Source organism: Homalodisca vitripennis, chromosome 5 (assembly GCF_021130785.1).
Source record: "Homalodisca vitripennis isolate AUS2020 chromosome 5, UT_GWSS_2.1, whole genome shotgun sequence".
NCBI classification, from domain to species: Eukaryota; Metazoa; Arthropoda; class Insecta; order Hemiptera; family Cicadellidae; genus Homalodisca; species Homalodisca vitripennis.
Window position 1 is genome coordinate 25,493,626 of NC_060211.1, and position 27,115 is coordinate 25,520,740.

General features: G+C 36.7%; 1 protein-coding gene across 1 annotated transcript in view; it reads left to right on the top strand.

The window, feature by feature from the left end:
* LOC124361880 overlaps positions 1-27,115 on the top strand; it is a 153,221-nt gene that overhangs the window by 101,581 nt on the left and 24,525 nt on the right. Inside the window, exon 3 of the mRNA XM_046815927.1 lies at positions 24,829-24,972. Coding sequence (XP_046671883.1) covers positions 24,912-24,972 — 61 coding nt within the window. The 5' untranslated portion in view covers positions 24,829-24,911. The remainder of the gene's footprint in view (positions 1-24,828; positions 24,973-27,115) is intronic.

Sequence of the window (27,115 nt, forward strand, 5' to 3'; positions counted from 1 at the left end):
TCCTATCTTAAAATTTCACTTAAGAAGATTTGTGGATGATTTTGTCAATTAATAGTAATGAAAGATTATTTGAAAAATCGATTGTCTTTAAGAATTACGAATTATGCAGTTAATGTACAGATTGCTTGAGCCCACCGAAGTGTTTCAGAGAAGATTGTCAAAAAGGAAGATAATCTAACATTGCCATTGTCTTAGATTAGTACATTCTACACACAACGTAGCTATGGTAAGAAGGATTGATTCTATTTGACTGTTGAGTTTAGTTCCAGTTCACTTTCGTTTTTATTGCAGCGTCTGGTATCTGATGCTGTCTCAGCCTTGACTCCTGGAAACTGGAGTCAAGTTCGTCTGAAGAGATCGAGAGACAGTCGGTGACCAAGAAGTTCAAAACGAATCGTTTTGACATCAGAGACACTTTTACACATGACTCCAGATTTCAGGAGTCAAGTCTGAGACAGCGTCAGATACCAGACCTGCGATCAAAGGAAGATGAACTGGAGCTAAACCTAACATTCAAATAGTACATTTTATTATGACAATAATTATTACTACCGGTTTTGATAAAAATCCAGAAAATTTCTATAAATCGTTAAATTTAAATCGTGGTTCTTCAACTTCACATTTTAAGTTTCACATCTTGTCGTACCGCATGGAGGGAAAGATTTAAGGCCAGAGTTAAACCGGGAATAATTAATTCAAGATATGACGTTAAGCCGCTGTTTTGTTCGAAACAGTATAAAGAATGTCCTTGCTTGGATAGAACTTTTCAGATATCATAGATAGAATATTTAGAAAGATTCGGAGGTGAATCCAAATTTGGCCTGTATAGGACCTGATGTACAAGCTATCGTAGTCCTGCCACCCGATATCTCTGTCCGGACTACGCGACAACACGCGCCATTTCACAGTTGAGTGGCCTCAATCCTGATCGTGGCTGTGGTCAATCTTCCCGCCCATTGAGCACCATCATCGCCGACACTGATCTCAGCTCCTGTCCGGTCTAGCCATCCTGTCCTCCGGCCCTGTCTTCATCAACTTGACAACTGTATTAAGGCGACGTTCATTCGAAAGTTTTACGTTATGGTGTCCAAAGATTACATCATAAACTCGGAAAATGCCCGTGATTCGAGGAAGTTTTCAAGGACTTTATCAAGTACGTTTTCCACCTTCGTTGAAGGAGATAATCGTTCTACATAATTCCTCCTTATATGATCTTGTAGTACAACTAAAGCCCATTACTTTGTTTGAAGTTTGTTTTTGACGATGGAAGAAGTTTGAAGGAAACAGGATTTTTCCAAACATTTGTCATAGTTCACTGATTTAAAAAAATCAGTAACAGTGTTACTAATCGTATAACAGTGTTACAGATCGTGTAACAGTGTTATTGATCTCAGTAACAGTGTTTCCCATTATAATCATCGAAGATTTAGAGTACGGCTCTAAACATTAGGATCGTAAAGCAAGAACATCTGCGCATTGAGCAGATCAGATTCAACAGTAAGAGATGGCACTTTGTCTATGTTACTTGATGTCTGTTACAAAGCAGTTGGTTTATCCTCGAATTTAAAAGTAATCATTCTACATGATTTCTCCTTATATGATCTTGTAGTGTAATTAAACAACTAGAGCCCATTATAATCCTTTGTTTTAAGTTTGTTTTTGACAATGGAAGGATTTTGAAGGACACAGGATTTTTTCGGACATTTGCCATCATTCAGTGATAGAAAAAAAATCAGTGTTACAGAACTATGGTAAATTTCCGTACAAATCCTGTTTCCCATTATAATCATCGAAGATTTAGAGTACGGCTCTGAAAAATAAGAATCGATAAACCTAGAACATGTGCGCTTTGAGCAGATCAGATTCAGCAGCAAGATATCGCACTTCGATCCCTGATGTCTTCTCTATGTTACTTGACGTCTGTTACAAAGCAATTGGTTTATTCTCGAATTTAAAAATAGTCGCAGATTTGTAATCTCTCATACAGCACAATCTACCAAAGTAGTACCGTAGTTACGCAGGCTGAAAATCTCCTTGTATTGTCTTACATCAATTAGCTTATGTTTGAAGGGCGTTGTTAGTCCCACCGCGGGTGAAATGTGACCCTTGCCAACTGGAACTATAGAGAGGCAGGAAGTTTAGTCACGCAACGTCACGGCTCTGGACTCGAGTCCGGCAACAGATGTTTCTTCGTTCTGCAGTAGCCGTGTTTGTCTACTCCAAAACATAGATCTTGTAGACAGCAACACAAATAGAGATGAACGTTGTCAACAAGACAGTAGAACAACGAGTACGTGACACATGTGCAGCCTAAATACTCAAATTGAAAAACAGCTGAAACCTCACCACGACCAAAAAAAGATGTGTCGAACAATGTTAATTGCACCGAACAAATTGGCAGGAAAAGGAAGGAGTAGGTGAGGTGAAGTCATCTGTGGGCAGCAATCTGCAGCAGCCATCAACTTTGATTGACTCCGACTGTGGGCCAACATCAGTATTGTTTCCACGAACGGGGGCAAAGAATGCTGGCTCCCTGAGTGTGGAGTCTTCAGACGTCAACAACTGGCAAGATGTCTTCAAAGCCGAACTCGTAGTATTGCGTGAATAGCCTGCACCTACAGCAATGGCTTTTAAAGCCATTAAGTTAAAGATTTAAAGCACTTTAAGTTAAGGATTAAAGAAAATCATAAATATTTACAAAATGTTGTGAGTGTAATTTTAAAATGTCTATCTAGCAAGTAACCGTAGCTTCTAGAGGTCTATTATGACATTTGCCATAAAATGTAATTATTCTAGCTAATAATGTAATACCGATTTATAGACTAATACAGCCAAATTCATTTTTAGGTTACACGAAAAACCGATACGTAATTGTTCGTGATATCTCTATGTCATGATCGTTGAACATTGTAAACACAGTCAGAGATCGTATTAGTAAAAAACATGAATTATACCAATAGAAATTATCGTGTTAATTTAACAAACAATGTCATGTTAAAACAAACACCACAGAGCCATGTTTTTAGAATCATATGAAAATTAATAACTCTTAAGCATTAATACTTGTATTAAGGACGAAGCCAGCAAACAACTTGTAAGAGGGGAGAGATCAAGATGAAATTGGGGGTCTTTCCCGGAAACATTTAAATTCTTGAAACTTTCATATTCAAGAAGCAAAACATTGAATTTGACGATTGATATTTAAAATTGTGCAGGCACTGCTTTAGTAGGCTGTGTAGGATTAATCATTGACATTTATTAGACCTGTGTAGTAATGTAATTACAAAAATGATGCTTTTACTGTCTGCAAAACACAGTACATAGTATGCAGCAAACCTACATTGGTAATTGATAATATTTAAAAGAGTTTTAGCGAAGGTAAAATTCTTCATGACTTCTAAGCCATTTTATGTAGTACTTGCTCTCAAGAAACTGATATTTTCCCATAATGGACAGAAAATAAGGCATTTGCAGTCAACCACATTTTTTAGTGTTTAGATTAATGTTTAATTTAATGTATTTAGTAAGGTAGATTAGTGTTAATATTTGTGAATAATTATTGATCAGACAGGTTAAGTGTAAGAAAGGGCCATGAGGCCCTAACTTTGCCTGTTTAAATAAAGGAATTTTCATTTCATTTTCATTTCATTTCACCTATTCCCCATTTTGTTCCTTAAAAAGTTCTTGGCCCGTTTCAATGTTGAGAACGATCTTTCAGCAGTATTATTGTCAGTAATATTGAATGATTTAAATAATAATAATCGTTTGCTGAGAAATTAATTGAAGAAATTGAAATTTTGGGAGGACTTTATTAGTTGCCACTAGTTTCTCACACTTTTTGTTCATTTGAGAAAGGAAAATATTCAACTGTTGCGTGTTAGCTTTTGAAAATAAAAATGGGATATGAGCAATGTAAACTAAGTTAGTTAAACTTTCAGTTACCAGCGTTAAAACTAAACGATTTTAACTTTGGTGTTCCAAAATCTACTAACGTTTAATCCATTTACTTGTATACACTAACATGAAATCACTTAAGTGAATCCATGGAAATTCTAATGCGATTCCTTCACGCATAGGGTACGGTTCGTGTCATGCCACCGTTTACAGTATCCTGCACGTTAGTGGTTACATCTTAGAACAAATAATACGACGTGAATGCGTGAACTTTTTAAAACAGCGTAACTGGAAAGTACTAAATATCAGTTCAAAGTTGTAAGCGCTTTATGGGAACGGTAAATATATTGGAATTCATAATATTTAATAACTCTGGGTTGAATAAATTACACGAGAATATACTTTACTTTGCCCTAGGGGAAAACACGTTTATAAACACGCCCCAGTATTATTCATTATAAACCCATATCGTTCACATACCACGTCGTAATAATGAACACATTAACGATTAAATCATAATTTATGTTTAAAGCTCTTGCAATAAAAACTAGAGATATTAATTTACAGCCCCTATATACCCCTGAGAGTGAGACAGGATGTTTTAATTTCACTTGCAAAGTGTAATATTTGTAAGTGCCTACTCATTTATTAATTCTTCTTTTTTTGAACAAATGTTGTAAGTAATTTAATTAATACTCTTTTCTTTTAAAATATTTGACTTATTGGTTTAATAATCAAAAGTTTGTTTGTTAATAAAGAACACGCATAATATATTTTACTAAAAACGATCACTAGTGTGTTCAAGTGAACAATCACTAAAAGGTTTCCATAAAGTAGCCTAACACTCTTACAACATACTTGTTTGTGTTTTCACAGAAAGAAAACTAGTAACTGCAATAACTCTGACCCATAATTCACTTTGTAAAGCCTGCATGAATGCTAATTATATATATCAAAACTTGCAGTAGTAAATTACTAGATCGTCTTATCACTTGACGGTTTCCATGAAGTAGCCTAACACTCTGATAACAGATCTGTTTGTATTTTCACCGAAATAAAACTAGTAACTGCAATAACTATGACCCATAATTCACTTTGTAAAGCCTGCATGAATGCTAATTATATTTATCAAAACTTGCAGTAGTAAGTTACTAGATCGTCTTATCACTTGACGGTGTGTTGGAGACTCGACACAAGACGCTTGGGGCCGTTGAGCCCTAGGTAGGCCACGCACAAGGGCCAGCCAGGCTCATTAACACAAGTGACGTGTACTAAGTACAAGCCGAGATTGTAAGTGATAACGTTTGATTTAGTACCATTCCTGATTAGGAAAATGTATTCGTTAAATAAAGTTGTGAAGTTAAACACAAAATCTCTACTATTAAGTGTAATTTTTCCGTTATCAATAAAGTGGATATGACGTCCAATCAAACAAGGATGGTTTTTTGACTGATGGAAATTCTTCTGTGTCGAAAGAAAATTATTTTTCACCTTCCGGAAGGTGTGAGGGCCTACCTTTGCTAGATCTCCGGTGTAGCGAAGGTACCCATGCGAATTATTTCCCACAGTAAAAGTATTTTTAGTTTTTTTTTCTACATTGTTGAAAGTTTTTGTATATATTTTGTTCAACAAAATAAATACATCTAAATATTAAAAATTTATCTGACAGCTATCCCAATGATGACTCCACCATCAAATAGAGAATTTTAACAACAATACTTGAAATAATAGAGATCTAGGCTATACTTTATCCAAGAAATGTAAAAAATTGTTTTGTAATGGCCTGAAAAACGTTGTCTTTTTCGCATATACCTAGAGGGTGATGGTGACATGAAAATTTTCGAGGTCTAATTTATGGGACGGTCCTGAAAGGTATTAGGTATTCGTTACGAAATGTATTAGAGCATCTGTTCGCTTTCCCTATGCTTCTTTGGGATGGCAGGACCTCTAATTTCAGACGAGAGAGGGTGATTGTGCCAACGGTGCTGCACCAGCGACAGACACTTCACGTACTATAGTACCGGTACATCCAGGCCTCCAGCGGCCACTTTCCCGCCTGTCTTCGTCATCCGGTTATTTTTAACAGCCTGACAACGGCAGCGGTGGGCCAGCTGCCCGGTGCCTGCCCACACGGAGGTCAGCTCGGGTCAGAGTTCACGTATTGCCCTCGTCTCGCCCGTGGCCTCGCTCTGTCCATGACAGCTGCCAGGGATGGTTAACCTTCCCCGTTTTCTGAACGCCTCCTCTGAAAACTTCGCATTGTGGTCGTATCCTAGTTGAAATTTAGAGGAACGTTTTTATCCTCGTTATTAGCTTTGTAATGTTGGTATCGAATAATTATACTACTTCACTAACTGTGTCCCCGTCAATGCTATTTTGTTTGTGCTTGCAATGGAGTACTATACCCTTGAACCTTCTACTACACTTAGATAATGGGCAATTTTTTACTGAGATGAAGTTTATTTTTAACAGTCGAAGTCTACTTTTCCACTTGCACTATCTGAAAAATAAGTGTCTGGAGCAGAATTAAACATATCTCATTAAAATAGCCAGACGTACTCTCTTGACCCCGATAACATTACTGTATCACATTCCGCTAGTTGCGTAATTTCGATCATTTGTCTTATTTTATTCAAAAGGCGATGACGCTTAAAAGAAAATATGAACGTGTAATGAAGTAAAAGTAGTGTACAAGCATTTAAATTATTATATATTCTTCATTGAACAATGTAAAGTTAGGCAATGCAAATAATGATTTTGCTACGCGATTCTGAAAAACGAATTTAATATGTTATTGACAACTGACACGAAAAGTCACAAATTAGAAAGTTATAATATTTAACCCTATTTCTAAGTAGAACATTTGTTTTCAGTTTCTGCTCGAGATACAATATACTGTTATCATAAATACATTCGTGTGTAAGAAGGTCACAAAATTAGTAGCCTGTATGTCAGTGTCAGTGTGGACAATGTTGATATAGGTGGAAATTTACTCCACCAGTCATACAGTATGTATCTCCTTATTGGTAAATAATGACAATTAGAAAAATCTGTAGGCCTAGCTGTACCCCGCCAAATGTCTCACACGTGAAAAAAAAAAAGAAGAAAAAAAACGTTGAACAGCTGAGAAGTAACGGTTCGGCAGCGGTCTCCTCGGCGAGTCACTGACCCATATATGTATGTCAGGTACATGTACATACATCAAACCACTCGTATGTTGTGTGCTAATTTACCTGTACAGGTTGGATAAAATGTCAGGACCCCCTCCATTTTTTCAAAAGTTTATATAAGAAGATATCCTTTGGGGACTGGTGCTATGTAGAAAGGAAGTGTCATTTGATGATTTTGAACATTTTTTGTGTCTCCCAAAAATGCGTGATTTGGGGGACTACTCAACAATTTGAAATGTTAACCCCCCTCAAGTGACCCCTCATTTAGAAGAGCACAAACCAACTTCAAGAATGGTGAAAAACCAGAGATCGCTATCTCTTTCCCATCCAAAATAGTAGGTCGTAAAAATGTCAACGAACTCTTTAAATTAAAAAAAAAAAAAAAAAAAAAAAAAAAAAAAAAAAAAAAAAAAAAAAACAATAGAAAACGTTGAAAATTTAGCGTCAATAAGGTTGTACAGGCCTGCAATATTACTTCATACTTTTCAAAACGTGAGAGAGGAGCTCACCCTACGCTTGTCTCACTGCCAAATAGTACGAGGACTTCAGTTTCTACATAACATTTTTGACTTGGAAACGTAAGTGAATTCAATCAAAATATTTATCGTTCTGGTAACATTGGATATTGTTTTGGATGGGAAAGAGATAGCGATTTCCAATTTTTACCATCCTTTAAGTTTGTTTATGCTCTTCAAAATGAGGGGTCACTTGAGAGGGTTTTACATTTGAAAGTTTTGAGTTGCCCCCAAAATCCCGCATTTTTAGGGTACACAAAAATGTTCAAAATCATCAATTTAAACTTCCTTTCCACACTGCAACACTACCCAAAGGATATCTCCTTATATAAACTTTAGAAACAAAATAGTGGGGAACGGGCTGACTTTTATTCACCCTGTATTATGTCACTTGTGTTTGTGCGACGAAAGAAGAAGAATACAAGTCCGGTGGCAGACAACAGAGTGGCGCTGTCCAGACAATGAGTGTGCGGGAAGCCATACTCGGGGAAGACACCAGACTGCACCCGCCGCCTGTAATGTGACCCAAAAACCGCGTCTTGGCCTAAGATCAGCTAGAAATCGATTTCCTCCTGATTTGTAGACTTCCTCTGCAAGTAATCAGCAGCTATTAAATTACTAAAACAAAAACGATCTATAAAGTCATGCCAATACCATGCTGTTCATGGTAGGTTAATTGGCCGAGCGTAGCGAAGCCTATCATCGAAAGGTTGAAACATTTCATTTTTGTCTGTCTGCACGATATCTCAAGAACAAACTGATATATAGGTTTGAACTTATGCATGAACACCTTCGTTTCTATATGGGAACACTGAGTTCAATGATGGTCCATGTCATTACATGCTATTTGGGTGAGCATTGGTGAATGTTTTTACATTGGTCTTATGGGTAACCATGAGCAGAATACAGCAGAATAAATAAATAAATTTGTAAACAAACTAGGGAGGGAGTGCCGATGGCCGAGCGGTCCAAGACGTTGGACTTTGGCTCTGAGTTAGAGATAGCACAGGTTCGAATCCTGTCTGTGACCATTGCACTTTTTATCAGTATCATCGACCTTGTACTGAATTGACTCTACCCCTTATTCTGTCTGATAAGATCCTCACACAGGCCAGTGGCCTATGAGGACGCACAGATAAGGCCTAAAAAGAGGATCGGCTTCTCCTTAAAAAAAGGAAAAAAAAAAAAAAAAAAAAAAAAAAAAAAAAAAACACTGAGTACAATCGCATACATGTGGTAGTCTAAAAATCTGCAAGCCATCTGAAATGAGAATGAAATTTCTATCTTTAGACTTTAGCATGAAACAGTAATGGGTTCTATGATGTTCACGTCCACCCATGGGATTGAGTTGAACGTCATTGATGTCTATCACTTAATACGGTGGCACAAATTACTCTTTTGTCTGCTGATGTGAAAATTTCTTTTCTGTATTATTGTGTGTCTACCTGTCTATCCGAAAGATAGACAGATCTCATAAAGATCTCATAATCTAGGAAATCTCAATGGAATCTAGGATTGAAATTTTGCTTGGAACCTTAGCAAAGCGTATAGTCAGCACGTAGTGTGGCGTACTCAGTCATACATTTGATTATACTTGTTACGCTTATATAATAAAAGGTTCTACCTTTTAATTTCCTAGAATGATGGCGTAATATTCATCGGTTATGAGGGAAGTTACGATTCAAGTATTTAATTAACACTATTTTAAGATCATCAAATCCAGACTATAAATATTTGATTTCACTATCATGTTTATCTGTATTTAAAGTTGTAAAATAGAATGACAATAGTAACAACTGGTGAGTTGGTTATGTTTTAACGTTTTATGTTTCTTAAATTAACCCGTTTCCCCTTTCACTGTCACCATATTGTGTTACGAACTAGACAAACTACTTTGTGGGGTTTGCTTGCAACCACAGTAAAGCCTTTAATGTGTTGAATGGAACATTAAATGAAGAAATCGTTTTGCGCAATATCAAATGTTGCGCATCTCAGCTCATTACCAAGGCCATAGACAGGGCCGTACTCAGCTTTGGTGGGCCCCGAAAAATGTATTCGGCTACAATCCCCCCCCCCGGGTCTGAGTACGGGCCTAGCCATAGATGAAACTTGACCCTATATCGGAAAATAAATTTCCTCAATGCTATGGGCTTAATCCTTTCTGTATTATTCCTAGTTGACAGTGGTGTACCTAAGAGTTTGATTGGGGGGTAAGGCCGCCTTGGGGGGGGGGTGAATCTGATCGAATGGCACACAACATCGGGAGGTATAGAACAAATCTAAATGTAAATAAATTAGACAGGCCTAACTCTAAGTTAAACATAAGTTATGACTCTTTGTGGAGGGCCGATGGCCGAGCGGTGTAAGACGTTGGACTTTAGATCTGATTTAGGGATGGCGCAAGTTCAAATCCTGTCTGTGACCGTAGCATTTTATTAGTAGTACCAACGACCTTGTACGGTATCGACGCTCTCCTTGTACTATTTGATAAGATCTTCGATCAAGCCATGAAGATGGCTCGAATAAGGCTTACAACGGTATCGGCCTCTCCTTTATAAGAATTTCAAAATGAATGGTTTGCTGTTAAATAATTTCTTTGAATTTTTAGGACTCTCGGGGGCAGTTTTATCCCTTCAAACCCCATAGTTTCGCTACTAATAGATGTATAAATATGGTAAATACGCTTTTAGTTCATTAACACAATTTTGGTACCACAGTGCAACCTCGTTAAATCGGACTAGCCGGGATCGTTCCGATATAACGAAAATCCGGATTAACGGGATAATGGCGAAAAGAAAAAGAGCAACATGTAAACAATACAATATTTGTTTATTGCGGAATGGCACTAAAAATACACATCTTGATAAAGTATAATACAGTATATACGGTTTAACTTTTCTTAAAGAATTTTAGTTAATTTGAGTTGCGTCAGTTTTGAACGCCGTTTCCGTGCCATGCGGTCACGCATTCTTTTCAACATGAGAAGCTCGGCTGCTGTTGTCTCTTCTTGTTGCTCTAAATAAACTAATAACTCACCCAAATGAGATGCTGCTTCTGTATGGCTCATACTAACTGCGATGTCTTCAGTATTTTCTCAGTATCCTCCCTGTTATCGGCATCCTTATCACAACAAGCCGCAATACATGTAATTATTAAGTTCTAAGAACAGTCTGATAAACAAACATCCGCCCCACGCTTGACAGTCTGGGCTGACGACAAAAACCTAATTTTAAATTTCCCTAAACTGATAAGGGTTACCTGAAGTCCGACATAAGGGGGTCCGAATTAACGAGGTTACACTATATAAGTGTTCTCCTCAGTTGTTTATCAGTCTCACACCACCTTTCTCAACGAGAGCGTAATATCTCAGATTTTTTTATTGTGCTAGCAATGTTTCGACGCGGTATTTTGTGAACCGGAAAAATTAAATTATAGTCCTGTAAGGATTAGAGTTAATATGATTGTCTATAACTCTTTCAGTACTGTGTCAATAATATGATCATGTACAACACACCCTTCAGTAACTTCAGTACTCTAAAATATGAAACAAACTGGTCTGAGTTTGAATAAATAAATGAATGAATGAGCTTTTTCCATAAAAATGGTTTTACATAGAAGTAAGGAAAATACAGAATTTGTCTCTTAATTCAATGTCCTTCCCAGCATTGGTCTGCCCAAGGGGAAAAATAGTTCGCCAGTCTAATACTAATATTACCTTCAAAATATGAAACGAAAGAAATAATAATTAACAGCATACTGTAGATTAAATCAAATAAAACGTTACTACGTAGAAACACTAGACTTATGTCTAAGTAACTAAAAGTAAGTATAGCCTATCGAAGGTACAAATACCAAAAGGTGTAAAGATATATACTTGACGTCAAAAACGAAAAAATTATCTGAAAATGAACATCAATAAAAAAGTAATAACAAAGTTTATACTATAATGCTTTACGAGTTTAAGTAGTATTGTGACTGGTTCTTATTTAAGTTTTTGCACGTATAGAAGCACCTGTGGTTTTTATTAACGTACGTATAAGTCCCCTCATTTCAGGTTAAACATAATAAATCAAACTACAAAAAGTTTTACAAAAATTGAATTTTATTTTAAGTTTTTCCTAGATTCCAAAATTTCCTGATCAGGGGGATGTATTTCAAAATTCGGTATTTGTATACTCCTACCCGATTGTGTGAAGAAGACTCAAGTTTCAGCCCCCTTCGAATGCAATATCCATAAATTGCTTCCGACTTTCAGGAGATGTGTGAGCAAGCCGCGATCGTAAAGCTCCACAACATAACCTGGCCAGATTTCATAAATCGGCGGCCAAGGGGGAAATGGCCACGAAGAAATCGACGACGGAGGTCTCGTATTTTATTGCCCACGTTTCCCCAGTGTAATGGGCAAGTAATCGTCCACGTGCAGCGTGCTGCGTGCTAGAGAATGAAGGCGCAGAACGTGACAACTCACTATTTAATTGTCCATTGCCGGTCATTCTGGGGCCCTGCGCTCTGTAATGAATAAACAAACAGCTTATTAGTAAACGGGGGCCATTCTAGGCCGCCGCCGCGTGCACAACTGAGGCAGTCTAGGCGGCAATGTGCTTCCACGAGCAGGGGCGTATCCAGAGGGGGATGCGGGGATGATTGGAAATGTTGAATGTTAACGGCAGTGAAGACCGAAGTGTTTACATCCCACGTATATATATATATATATATATATATATATATATATATATATATATATATCTTTATAATAGTGTTCTAGTTATAATAATCCTTCTTTACTTTAGGCATAATAAAAAACAAGATATATCAACTGCTTTTCCCTTCCCCCGCAAAACAAAATTGTAAGTAGGCCTACTCACCAGTAATACACGTACATTCCATTGAAAAAATAACACGTGGTTCAATTTCAAAATTCTTAAAATGACTGTAAAATTTGTTAATATCCTAATCTATTTATTAGAATGCTAATTGTAAAAAATGAGAAATTTTTAAATCTAACTTAGAGGTTAATAACGGAAAACATTACTTTGACCTTTACGTTCATTGTAAGTCCAGTGTGTTCTAGTAATCTCTTTATCAATAATTTTTCTTCATTAATTAGTATTATATACATAAAAATTGAAATGGCAGGGTTGTAATTATTCAAGCTAATATTAATAAAGTGATTTTTTCACATAGACGCCCATAAATAAATAATTTTAAAATCTTGAATTTCTGATAGTATAGCATTGATTGAATGAGTCTACGTTTAGATTTCTAGGTTATTAAATGTATTAAATGGTTAGGAATGTACTTAGTATTTTTAATATTTACACCTACATGGAAACATTCTAGTTGTCAAGTAGAACATGTATTGTAGAAGTTCCAAAACGTAAATTCTGAAAATATTTATAAAAAGACTAATTTTATACGTAACTGTTTTGAATAACTATTATTCGTTTGTTTTTTTAGTAGTATTTTTTACTGTAATATTATTTTATTTATTTATTTTATTCGGTGTGTTAGAGTGATTGAATGTTTCTTGCTTCTTGCTCTTCATTTTGAACTACTTGTATTTATCATAAAATGTATAAAGTTTTTCCTTTGTATTTTAAGTATTCATTTAAATATATGGATTTTTACTTTAAGATAATTTAAATTTGTATAGGTTAAGCATTTTTGTTTTTTATATTTAAAGAATAAGTTAATAATTTACGATAATTGTATTAAACTATTGTAAATTTACTGTATACAATATGAGGTTGAGTGGTAGAGAGGGCTTAATATTAATAGCTCTAACTCCGCCTCTTTAATAAATACATTTTTCATTTCATTGTATTCCAGCAAGTAAAAGCCCTTGTTTTACCAAAATAATTAATAAACGTTATTGGCCCAAAGGCCAAAAACAAATTCTTTCGCGCGGCGGGCACATTCTCCCTACCTCTGTATTTTCTCTTAGACACTGACAAACTGCGAGTGCTTACTAACGAGTTGCCCAATCCTCATAACACTTCCATTATGTTCCCATTATGCAGCTCGTTTATTCGGCCCCAGACGACTATATTACCGTTATTACTAACGCGTTTAGTGCGTCTCGCGTGTTCTTAAAAGTCGCCGTTCGAGTTGTGTAAACCGGACGAAAAACTCGTAAAAGTTATAGCCTAGGTGTGCCTTAATAACTCGGACTTCTCGTGTATTTTGAGTCACAGCCAACACTGTGTGTAAAAATTAGTGTTTTATAACTTAAACTCAAAAATGAGTTTCAGAAACTGGCCAGTTTTCTAAGAAATTGTGGTAGAATTTAGGATTATACAGGTTGATTCACGAAGATTTACAGAAACTGTGGGAGCTCATTTTGAATGTAAATTATAATCAAAAAAGTTTTTATAAACATGGGTCCGGAAATGCTTCGGTAGCGAGTTACGGCTAGTGAAGGATTTCGCACGGATTTCATCTCACCATATCAAACGATGTCTTCCTGAAATTCTGGTAATGTAAATTAAGGAGCGAATTCCATCGTTTCTTGTGGTTTTTGATCTGATAAATTGAATAAAACAGGTCCCATGACTATAAGTTAAGTAGTTTTTGAGAAAAATAGTGTCAAATGCAATAAGATCGAATGAAATACATATTTTTCATCTTTGGGCAATAATAACTTTCTTATTTCACCAAGAAATAGGTCACAATTTTGAATAAAACTTGTAGAACATTTTATTCTGAACAAAACGGTGTACATGAAGTACGTATAAAGCGAATAGGTGTTTGATTAAACTAATTTTTATTGAAACTATTCTTGTGCGCGGATATTCCATGGGTCTCTCATTGATGAAATGACAAGGCCCGTAGTGCGAACGCTGACATATCGGTAACCGAGCCAAGGCCAAGTCCCTAGCCGGGACCGGTGGGCGGCAGGAGGTTGATACATGGCCTGATGACATCATACCCTGCCCTAGCCTATATGACGTCACCGACCAGAGTCGATGGTGTAGCGTATGCAAATACCTTCACATTTGCAGTCGACCATTCCACATTTCTCGATTCCGACTCGTCGTTTTGCCTTTGCAATCGTAACGGGTCAGCAATCGCTGTAGGAACTGGTTTTGAAATTCATTAGCGGTTTTTTTTTAACTTTTCACCACGGTTTCGACTGCATTTAATCTGGAAATGAGGTATGAAAAGTACAATATTCACAGCAACTATTCAGTTTAGGTATGTCCTGAATCAGCTGTTTGTGGTTACGGTATGGTTGATTGACCACAAATTTCGATACATAGTGATTTCTCAATCAAATATGATTTCTTATCCGATTTCTCCATCCAACCTAATAATGTACGTGTTTTTCCAGAATTTAAAGATTTAGAGATAAGAATTTGGATTTTTTTTGTATAATGAGAAATTACTGAACGATTACAACTTTGTACAGTACATCATGTGATTTCGGAACAGTCTTCAGGAAGAGCCTTACGCTTGATTTGACCTAAGCAAAGTCCGACCCTAAGATATACACTAATCTATGCATGTACATACTGTATTTGATGGGTTATCAGACTCAGAAAAGTATTCCCTTACTTTCCTTGTGGGATATTTTACTGCGTATAGATAGAAAGTTCAATCCAAATCTTAAACGCTCGGGTAGATAGGATAGAATAGTAGGATAGGGGTAAATCGTAGGCCAGTAGGTCAATGTAGACCTAGCTACAAATGTCACCATCATCGTCGAATGGATCAGCCAAATAGCCCCCCACTGTCAGATAATAAAAAGCTCCTAACCTTGAAAGATACAACAAGTCAGCTTGAAAGATATAACTAGACTTGACAATAAATTACTCAGCCATACATGGAAGGAACTTGATGGTACAAAACACTGAAATTTACATTATATCTCTCATATGTAAAGGAAACTAAGATCGCTTCTCAGGAGTCTCGATTCGGCCACAGCTGCTGTCCATTTTTTCTCTTTATTTGTTCCAGAAAAAAAATGATTACTGAATAAAACACACAAACGAAAGATAAAAAAAACCTATTTTAGTATTTTACGTGATACGGTAAGTGTTAACGAGTTTAAACAGAATTGCATAGAACTACGCTCACAAAAGTTATGAAACCAGCATGAAAATTAATTTTTAAGCCAAAAGAGGTTATTTGGGGACCACAAAAGAGACGCTATAAAGTTGACTTTTTGGTGTAGAGAGCGCTCATTGTTTGTGGAGAATAGAGGCCATGAATAACACATCTCCGCCATCAAACACAATGCGGCCTCGAACTGCACGGTCACCCTGCAGTATAAATATCTTCATAGCAACCACCACGTTGTGGGACTACTTCCTTCCTACTACACACTTCAGTCAACATTTGTGTTTACATCAAACACAATGCGGCCTCGAACTGCACGGTCACCCTGCAGTATAAATATCTTCATAGCAACCACCACGTTGTGGGACTACTTCCTTCCTACTACACACTTCAGTCAGCATTTGTGTTTACATCAAACACAATGCGGCCTCGAACTGCACGGTCACCCTGCAGTATAAATATCTTCATAGCAACCACCACGTTGTGGGACTACTTCCTTCCTACTACACACTTCAGTCAGCATTTGTGTTTACATCAAACACAATGCGGCCTCGAACTGCACGGTCACCCTGCAGTATAAATATCTTCATAGCAACCACCACGTTGTGGGACTACTTCCTTCCTACTACACACTTCAGTCAGCATTTGTGTTTACATCAAACACAATGCGGCCTCGAACTGCACGGTCACCCTGCAGTATAAATATCTTCATAGCAACCACCACGTTGTGGGACTACTTCCTTCCTACTACACACTTCAGTCAACATTTGTGTTTACATCAAACACAATGCGGCCTCGAACTGCACGGTCACCCTGCAGTATAAATATCTTCATAGCAACCACCACGTTGTGGGACTACTTCCTTCCTACTACACACTTCAGTCAGCATTTGTGTTTACATCAAACACAATGCGGCCTCGAACTGCACGGTCACCCTGCAGTATAAATATCTTCATAGCAACCACCACGTTGTGGGACTACTTCCTTCCTACTAAACACTTCAGTCAGCATTTGTGTTTACATCAAACACAATGCGGCCTCGAACTGCACGGTCACCCTGCAGTATAAATATCTTCATAGCAACCACCACGTTGTGGGACTACTTCCTTCCTACTACACACTTCAGTCAGCATTTGTGTTTACATCAAACACAATGCGGCCTCGAACTGCACGGTCACCCTGCAGTATAAATATCTTCATAGCAACCACCACGTTGTGGGACTACTTCCTTCCTACTCTACATTTAAGCAACATTTGTGTTTACATCAAACACAATGCGGCCTCGAACTGCACGGTCACCCTGCAGTATAAATATCTTCATAGCAACCACCACGTTGTGGGACTACTTCCTTCCTACTACACACTTCAGTCAGCATTTGTGTTTACATCAAACACAATGCGGCCTCGAACTGCACGGTCACCCTGCAGTATAAATATCTTCATAGCAACCACCACGTTGTGGGACTACTTCCTTCCTACTACACACTTCAGTCAGCATTTGTGTTTACATCAAACACAATGCGGCCTCGAACTGCACGGTCACCCTGCAGTATAAATATCTTCATAGCAACCACCACGTTGTGGGGACTACTTCCTTCCTACTACACACTTCAGTCAGCATTTGTGTTTACATCAAACACAATGCGGCCTCGAACTGCACGGTCACCCTGCAGTATAAATATCTTCATAGCAACCACCACGTTGTGGGATTTCTTCCTTCCTTCTCTACATTTAAGCAACATTTGTGTTTACATCAAACACAATGCGGCCTCGAACTGCACGGTCACCCTGCAGTATAAATATCTTCATAGCAACCACCACGTTGTGGGATTTCTTCCTTCCTTCTCTACATTTAAGCAACATTTGTGTTTACATCAAACACAATGCGGCCTCGAACTGCACGGTCACCCTGCAGTATAAATATCTTCATAGCAACCACCACGTTGTGGGATTTCTTCCTTCCTTCTCTACATTTAAGCAACATTTGTGTTTACATCAAACACAATGCGGCCTCGAACTGCACGGTCACCCTGCAGTATAAATATCTTCATAGCAACCACCACGTTGTGGGACTTCTTCCTTCCTACTACACACTTCAGTCAGCATTTGTGTTTACATCAAACACAATGCGGCCTCGAACTGCACGGTCACCCTGCAGTATAAATATCTTCATAGCAACCACCACGTTGTGGGACTACTTCCTTCCTACTACACACTTCAGTCAGCATTTGTGTTTACATCAAACACAATGCGGCCTCGAACTGCACGGTCACCCTGCAGTATAAATATCTTCATAGCAACCACCACGTTGTGGGACTACTTCCTTCCTACTACACACTTCAGTCAGCATTTGTGTTTACATCAAACACAATGCGGCCTCGAACTGCACGGTCACCCTGCAGTATAAATATCTTCATAGCAACCACCACGTTGTGGGACTACTTCCTTCCTACTACACACTTCAGTCAACATTTGTGTTTACATCAAACACAATGCGGCCGTGAACTGCACGGTCACCCTGCAGTATAAATATCATCATAGCAACCACCACGTTGTGGGACTACTTCCTTCCTACTACACACTTCAGTCAACATTTGTGTTTACATCAAACACAATGCGGCCTCGAACTGCACGGTCACCCTGCAGTATAAATATCTTCATAGCAACCACCACGTTGTGGGACTACTTCCTTCCTACTACACACTTCAGTCAGTATTTGTGTTTACATCAAACACAATGCGGCCGTGAACTGCACGGTCACCCTGCAGTATAAATATCTTCATAGCAACCACCACGTTGTGGGACTACTTCCTTCCTACTACACACTTCAGTCAGTATTTGTGTTTACATCAAACACAATGCGGCCTCGAACTGCACGGTCACCCTGCAGTATAAATATCTTCATAGCAACCACCACGTTGTGGGACTACTTCCTTCCTACTACACACTTCAGTCAACATTTGTGTTTACATCAAACACAATGCGGCCTCGAACTGCACGGTCACCCTGCAGTATAAATATCATCATAGCAACCACCACGTTGTGGGACTACTTCCTTCCTACTACACACTTCAGTCAGCATTTGTGTTTACATCAAACACAATGCGGCCTCGAACTGCACGGTCACCCTGCAGTATAAATATCTTCATAGCAACCACCACGTTGTGGGGCTACTTCCTTCCTACTACACACTTCAGTCAACATTTGTGTTTACATCAAACACAATGCGGCCTCGAACTGCACGGTCACCCTGCAGTATAAATATCATCATAGCAACCACCACGTTGTGGGGCTACTTCCTTCCTACTACACACTTCAGTCAACATTTGTGTTTACATCAAACACAATGCGGCCTCGAACTGCACGGTCACCCTGCAGTATAAAATATCATCATAGCAACCACCACGTTGTGGGGCTACTTCCTTCCTACTACACACTACAGTCAACATTTGTGTTTACATCAAACACAATGCGGCCTCGAACTGCACGGTCACCCTGCAGTATAAATATCATCATAGCAACCACCGTTGTGGGACTACTTCCTTCCTACTACACACCAGTCAACATTTGTGTTTACATCAAACACAACTCGAATGCACGGTCACCCTGCAGTATAAATATCATCATAGCAACCACCGTTGTGGGTTAGTTACTTATAATTTAGAATCAAACACAAGTCCTCGATCTGCACGGTTTCGTATAAATATCAATTAGCAACCACCACGTTGTGGGTAGTTTTGCTCCCTATAATCACTTCTGGTCAACATTGGTTCGTAAGAGTGAATTATATTTCCAGTTACTCGCGCCAATTGTGTAGGTTTTGAGTTTCACTTCTTCTTACCAGTTTCCCTTCTTACCACGATGAAGAAAATTTGTTAAAGAGTGTATATTTATGGTCGTTGTAATTTATTGCGAGCTTAGTATTTTTTGTTCCATAGCTGTATTTTGTCTCTTTGCCGATCAAGAACGTAGCTGGGGGGGGGGGGGGGTCCAGACAACTGATGTTTTCCCGTAGTGGACAGAGTAAGGCTCCATTTTGTTCCTTAAAACTTTCTTGGCCCATTTCTTTGTTGGGAACGATCTTTCACCAGTACATAAAAAAATTGGGGGGTGGGTTCCGGACCCCTTGGATACGTTCTTGTTTGCTACTAAGAATATATATATATATATACAGTTAATTTAAGTTTCATAAAGGTCTTTAAATGTAAAGTAAAAGTTAGATTGTATTGTCTCTTATATCTGCACTACTAACAGTACCCGCTGCTTTGTCCCTAATTTAGTAGGCGTTGCACGTGTATGGCCATCGCTGGTTCGAGTGAGTTATATTTTGGACGCTAATGTTGAGTTTGCCTTGTTGTCATGACCAAGAAAATATATATCACAGATCAGAGAAGCCTACTTCTGTCAAAATTGAACCAAGATGGGTTTTATATCAGTCTTTAAATTAATAGTAACAGTTAGATAGTAGGCTATAATTGTCTTTTAGACCTAATCCTTAATATTTAATAAAAAAGTAAAGTTGAAGTACATTAACAATGGCACTGTTTACGTGTTTGTATCTTCTAATATTGTTGATATTTTAGAACATTTTGAGTTGGAATTGGAACCTTAGTTCGTAACGCACAACCCAGCGAACTTTCATCTAGCACAGTTCTTACAGACTGTTTCAAAGAGAGACTTCGGAGTAAAGTAAAAAAAAATTGATATCAATACACAATGTTTTCACATAACAATTGATTGCATTAGACATGCTCCTTTAATTAATATATCTCACAAGTTTAGAGACCAAGAGCGAATTTTTCGCTGTTTTAAAAACCAGTGGGGCGAGGCCCGGAGGGATTTTCGAAATAAAAATAGGCCCATACCTTTGGCTAATGTGCTCAATAGCTCGTAATAGTACTCGCCCTCAATAAGACATACCCGATGTTCTAGTGAAAATATACTTTCAATCCATAGAATGGCCATTCTAAAAATCCAATGTTTCACGTATGGGTAAACACGGTTGTTTATGTGGGTGGCTACTTCCGTTTCAAGTAAGGTTAACGACTAGTCAGTAAGCGCGGAAGTACAATGTTGACCAGTGACTAGTCAAATGGCCGCCTGAGTTTACACATATGACGTCATTGTTACCGCGTATGGAGTGGCGGGCAGTGCCTGGAGGCGGGAGTGTGCATGTGTGTGTTTCCTTATTAGAGATCAAGATATTTATAATTACGGAACCAGATGCAGTAAAACTAAGACAAGCCAGCATTGTAACAACTTAGAATTTCCAACATTCATACTTTAATTGGCCACCAAATTTGATAGAGTAACATTAGAGAACTCTAGTTTGTGCTATTCTTCTTCTTTTTATAATGCATTTAAAATGGGGTGCCACTTGCTAGAGGTTCATATTTACCAATTTTTACGTACCCCAAAAATACTCCATTTTAAAGGGTGGAATTAAACCTTTTCATACATCAAAAACTGCTTAGTTGGTTCTATAAACATTCCCCAAAGTACATCACTCCATTTATTGTCATAATAAAGTTAATACGGTAGTTGGAAGGGTGGGTGGAAATGCAGTGTTTTTAAAAAGTCTTTGTTCAAACCGTTGCAAATAAAATCAATGAACTTTTCACAGAGTTACAAAAAGCTCCAAAAGTTGCTTGGAGTCCAGTCCAGGCGTTGTTTGGGTATGTTTGAACCCCTTTCTTTCCCTTCTTCACTTCTTTCTGTTCTTTCTTTTTATACGCATTAATACCTCCCCCACCTGATGAAGAGGATAGATTCTAATCCTCGAAACGTTGTGTTATACCTTTTATAACCCATAACGATGGCAAATGTCTAAAATCCTGTTATCCCAGTTAAGATAGACGTGCAACACTGTGCCAATTTTATGGATTTTATCTGCAACGGTTTAAAACACTTAAGGGCGTATTCAGACTTCAAAAAATACTGTATATAAAACATGAATTACGATGTAGGCATTTACAGTTTATTAATTCTTTGAGTACCGGTAGTTTCCAAAAGTATAGAATGCACCAACGTCTGCGTTATAAACTCCATTGCAGTTGAAACTTGCGTGTATGTGACGTGAATTCTTGCGAAACAGTTCCCAGAAACGCTCGCGGAACCAATGAACAGAAGAGCTTTTGTTCTCCCAGAGTCAGGGCAGGGCACGCGCCTGCTGGCTCAACACTGGCACCAACACACTACACAGTAACACAGGTGTTGTGGCTCGGACTGGCTCTCTCACATCTGCTTCAGTGCTGCCAAACAATTCAACATGAAACGGCAAGCTTTTCTTTTTGTCCAGCTGTTTTTCATTGAGGGGTGTTTATTTCGTACATTGCGTGAACACTCTTGAGACAGCTGTTGATTTGTAGCTGTCCTGTCCAGAAATAGGGAGTTTAGTTTCATTGTTATCGTTAACTACAATAAGTAATATCTCCTCCTGCAGAAAAGTTAACTATTCTCAGGTGCCATACAGAAAAGACGAATATAGAATGGTTAATTTAGAAAAAGCGCTCGAATCGAAAACTATGTATAGGACCTGAGAGAGCCCTAGGGGAAATTTTAAATTCGGAGCCCCCACTCATTTCCTTTATACAAAATTGGAAATTTTAATAATAACGTTAAACATATTTTATCATTAGCAAACCTCCATTATTTGTACTAGTATCGTACATATTTTTAATAGGTCCGTAATTAGTGACCGTTCCATAATATAAGTATAAAAATAATAAATCTTGATTGTCTATATAAACTCTGAGATACTGTTTCAAATATAGATAATAGTATAAATTATATAACACTTACCTTCTTAAAATCCTTTTTATATTGTCTTTTATGCACAGTAGAAATCTCGATATGGAGTCGTTTATACTATAGAAATGAAAAGTAACTCAAATTTTTAATTGAAAAAGGTTATATTGATTACAAACAAGAAATCCTTTGCAGAATAATAGGCTCTAATAATAGCTCAGAAAACGCCTGATTCTGGACCTTAACGGTTTAGATTTTGTATGAGATGTGAAATTGTTATAAAGTGTAAAAGGTCAGGGATAAATTAAATTTTTATATTTATATGACAAATAGCTATATTCTTCCTCTAGTTTAACAAATAATTAATATTTTACATTGTTAAATCTGTTATACAGCGTGTTTACACAACTTTAAGAAGGTTATTCTCACAGAGTTAACAAACACTTTTCGTTGTCCCAATTTTTTGGACAAAGTAAATCACCATATCACACAATACATTGAACAAAGCGGTAAGCGGAGTGTCTTAGCGATTGGTGATGTTTCGTCTTCTTTGTAGTGAGCGATAATAAGTAAAAAGACAAAGCATAGCAGGAGTCATTAATTCCTAAAACAATTTCATCAGATTGACCTAGTTATATTCAGCCTTGTGTAAACTAGACTTAAGCTAACATTTGTCCAGCGGAGATCGATCCAGTCTCCTCCAGGTGTAGGAATATAACAGAAACTAGAATAATTCAGATGTCCTTGACAACATTCTGTTATAAAATGTTAATGTGTCATCATAGAGAAGCGACTCATCATTGCTGGTTGGTTGTTTTATCGCTCTTTTCACACTCGTACTATGTTCGGTCTTTACTAAAATCTATATACAATAACAATAATAAATTTCAAATTGTCAGTTAACAGGGCTACAAAATTGAACTATAACAGCTCATAATTTAGTTAAAAATCATTTTAAGGAAACAAGATTTTTCCGGACATGTGCCATCGTTCAGTGATACAAAAATCAGTAACACTGCGTTTCGATATCTGCAATCTGATCTCTTCTTCAGGTAAATAACTAACCTAACACATAATTACAAACTAGGTTAAAATAAACAAATCATATTTTACCGAAAATAAACAAAGGTTAGCTATTTACCTGAAGAAGAGATCAGATTGCAGATCTCGAAACGTAATGCTACTGATTTTTGTATCACTGAACGATGGAAAATGTCCGAAAAAATCCTGTTACCTTCACAACTCTTCCATCGTCAAAACCAAACTTCAAACAAAAATCATGTAGAACAAAGTACTATGTCTTTGACTCTGCATGCTTCGATTGTACGGGAAATGGACACAATTTTAGTTGGTATCTGCCTAGTAAGGTAGCCTATCTCCATCAGCATGCTGAGTTTAAATTAGTGCAAAGCGATATTTTAATTGTTTCTACCACTGAAAAATAATTCTTTTTTATTTATGCAATGTATTATGTAACGTAATCTCTAAACAGGCTTCGCCTTTGGTCCCTGGTTTCCTCTTAGATTGTTTAAAACTATATTAACATAGAATTAAGTCTGTTATTAATTATTAGAGAAATAAATAATTTATTCATATCAATAAATGCAGCATTCCACGATATACAATTAAGCGTAACAATTAGAGCTTCACCAATAACTGCTTACTTATAGTTTACTTGTGTGTTACTTACTTGTGTACTTGTGGTAATGTCCTATCTGATCCGATATATAAAGACAATGGGTGGATATTTTCTTATTGTTTTTTTGAGGCTCGTTTCAGAATCAGTGGCTTTTTGTCTTTCAAACTGTTTAACGGAAGTGCTCAAACACATTTCTTTTTATATTAAATCCCTGAAATTCGATCATATGACATATATGTTAGTCTCCTATCTTTATTATTTGTCTCTGACTTTGTTCAGTTCTTTTCTGAAAGAGGAGGAATTAAATTAAGGAGAGCGTGTTAATGTTAAATGATTCTGCATTCTGTACATACTCGATTTTCCTTGTTGCATAACCTACAATACTTAGTTTTTTCAACTTTAAAATTTGCGATGTCGATCCATAAAGTGTGTACTTTCTACATGTGTACGTATATAATAGCTTACCTCTCTACCTGTAATAATTTAGTAATAAGAGAAAGTTTAATACATAAATATAATTTATAGACTACTTGTTTAAATAATACGACAGCAGTTTCCTTTCCAAACTTTGAACAGTGAAGTAATCTGTCGTAATTTATAAAAACAGAGAGATTGTAAACAACATAAAAACATCATCAGTGACTAATTAAGTCGATTTGGTTATGTTTATATTTTAATTAATATCTACAATGAATGTAAGTGCTATGAGTCACTCGCTATTAGTTGGCAATGCTAGTCATTTCCATGTTATCAGTTAGTCTGCCAGTTTCCTATAGCGGATGATGACCGTATGTCTGGTTTGTAGATGACGTGAGGCCCAGCGTTGTGACCATGTAGCCTCGCTCTCACTACTTCTCTACTGTTGGTCCGGTGCTGTCCACTCACACCATGAGTCCTGTCAACTTCAACCTCGTGTCGCTCAAATGTCTGCTCTTTTTCTTCTTTGGAGGTAACACTATTTCAGCATGAATAATTGTTTATATTAACCTAGAGATATTCTTTGCTAATCTAGTGGTAAGCGTAAATGTAAAATTTCAAAATAGGAATTACTCGTAAAAGCACTTTTATTTAAGAAAAGTATTGTGTTTTACTAATAAATTAAAAATAAATACAATATTATCCATTTTTATTCCTTCTGTTAGTGTTGTGGTTAAAACAGTCGGATTAAATTTTGTTGTTATTTCGAAAATATATTGTATATACAAAAAGTACCATATACAATATTATACTATTCAATTGTTTTAAACTACCTTTAATTGGTTGAATCGATTTTTAATTGGGATTTTTGCCGTACCGTACCGGTAGTCATACAGCAATTTACCTGAAGACAGAAAACGTAGAAACAATTTTTTAATCACTCCTAAAAATCATGCAATAAAAGTAAGAAATGTTTGCAGTTTTGTAACCATGCCAAAGTAAAGCAGGAAAGATAAAAATTTTAATTTTAACACTACATAGATGACACAACTTCAAAGATTGGCATGTTTTGAATGATTTATGATGCAATGAAACTGTGTTTTTAACTCATTATAATTTAATAAAATGGCAGTTTCTTTAAGTAAAAAGTGTCTTTTCAAGCAATTTTTTTTATAAATAAAAACATTTTAGTCCCTCCAGTTATCTTTCACGTACATACTGTAAAAACTTGTGTCCTTACCTTTAACCATTTTTGTTTGAATCTGCTTATAAGATAAATGCCTACTATTCCTTGTAAAATTAAAATAAAATTTATATTTTTATCTACCTTCAAAAATTTAGGCCTACTTATCTTAAAAGGCTGAGACAACTTTTGTTTGAAAACTAAAAACATTAAAACCTAAAACCGATTCGTCTCTGGTACTAAACTCGCATGTATGACTAGACCTCACCACTTTGTAATAGTATTAACGTATTGAGACTCTCACCACTTTGTAATAGTATTAACATATTGAGACTCTCACCACTTTGTAATAGTATTAACATATTGAGACTCTCACCACTTTGTAATAGTATTAACATATTGAGACTCTCACCACTTTGTAATAGTATTAACATATTGAGACTCTCACCACTTTGTGATAGTATTAACATATTGAGAATCTCACCACTTTGTAATAGTATTAACATATTGAGACTCTCACCACTTTGTGATAGTATTAACATATTGAGACTCTCACCACTTTGTAATAGTATTAACATATTGAGACTCTCACCACTTTGTAATAGTATTAACATATTGAGACTCTCACCACTTTGTAATAGTATTAACATATTGAGACTCTCACCACTTTGTGATAGTATTAACATATTGAGACTCTCACCACTTTGTAATAGTATTAACATATTGAGACTCTCACCACTTTGTGATAGTATTAACATATTGAGACTCTCACCACTTTGTAATAGTATTAACATATTGAGACTCTCACCACTTTGTGATAGTATTAACATATTGAGAACTCTCACCACTTTGTAATAGTATTAACATATTGAGACTCTCACCACTTTGTAATAGTATTAACATATTGAGAACTCTCACCACTTTGTAATAGTATTAACATATTGAGACTCTCACCACTTTGTGATAGTATTAACATATTGAGACTCTCACCACTTTGTGATAGTATTAACATATTGAGACTCTCACCACTTTGTAATAGTATTAACATATTGAGACTCTCACCACTTTGTAATAGTATTAACATATTGAGACTCTCACCACTTTGTGATAGTATTAACATATTGAGACTCTCACCACTTTGTAATAGTATTAACATATTGAGACTCTCACCACTTTGTGATAGTATTAACATATTGAGACTCTCACCACTTTGTAATAGTATTAACATATTGAGACTCTCACCACTTTGTGATAGTATTAACATATTGAGACTCTCACCACTACGTATTAACATATTGAGACTCTCACCACTTTGTAATAGTATTAACATATTGAGACTACCGAATTTACTTTATTAAATTGTCAATTACTCTACTAGTTACATTAATACTGATAGTATTTTCCTAATACTAACAATGACATTGAACGTGTATATTGTTGGATTTTGTAGCACCTACTACGTTAAATATTTTTGAAGCTCTTTTGTATCTTC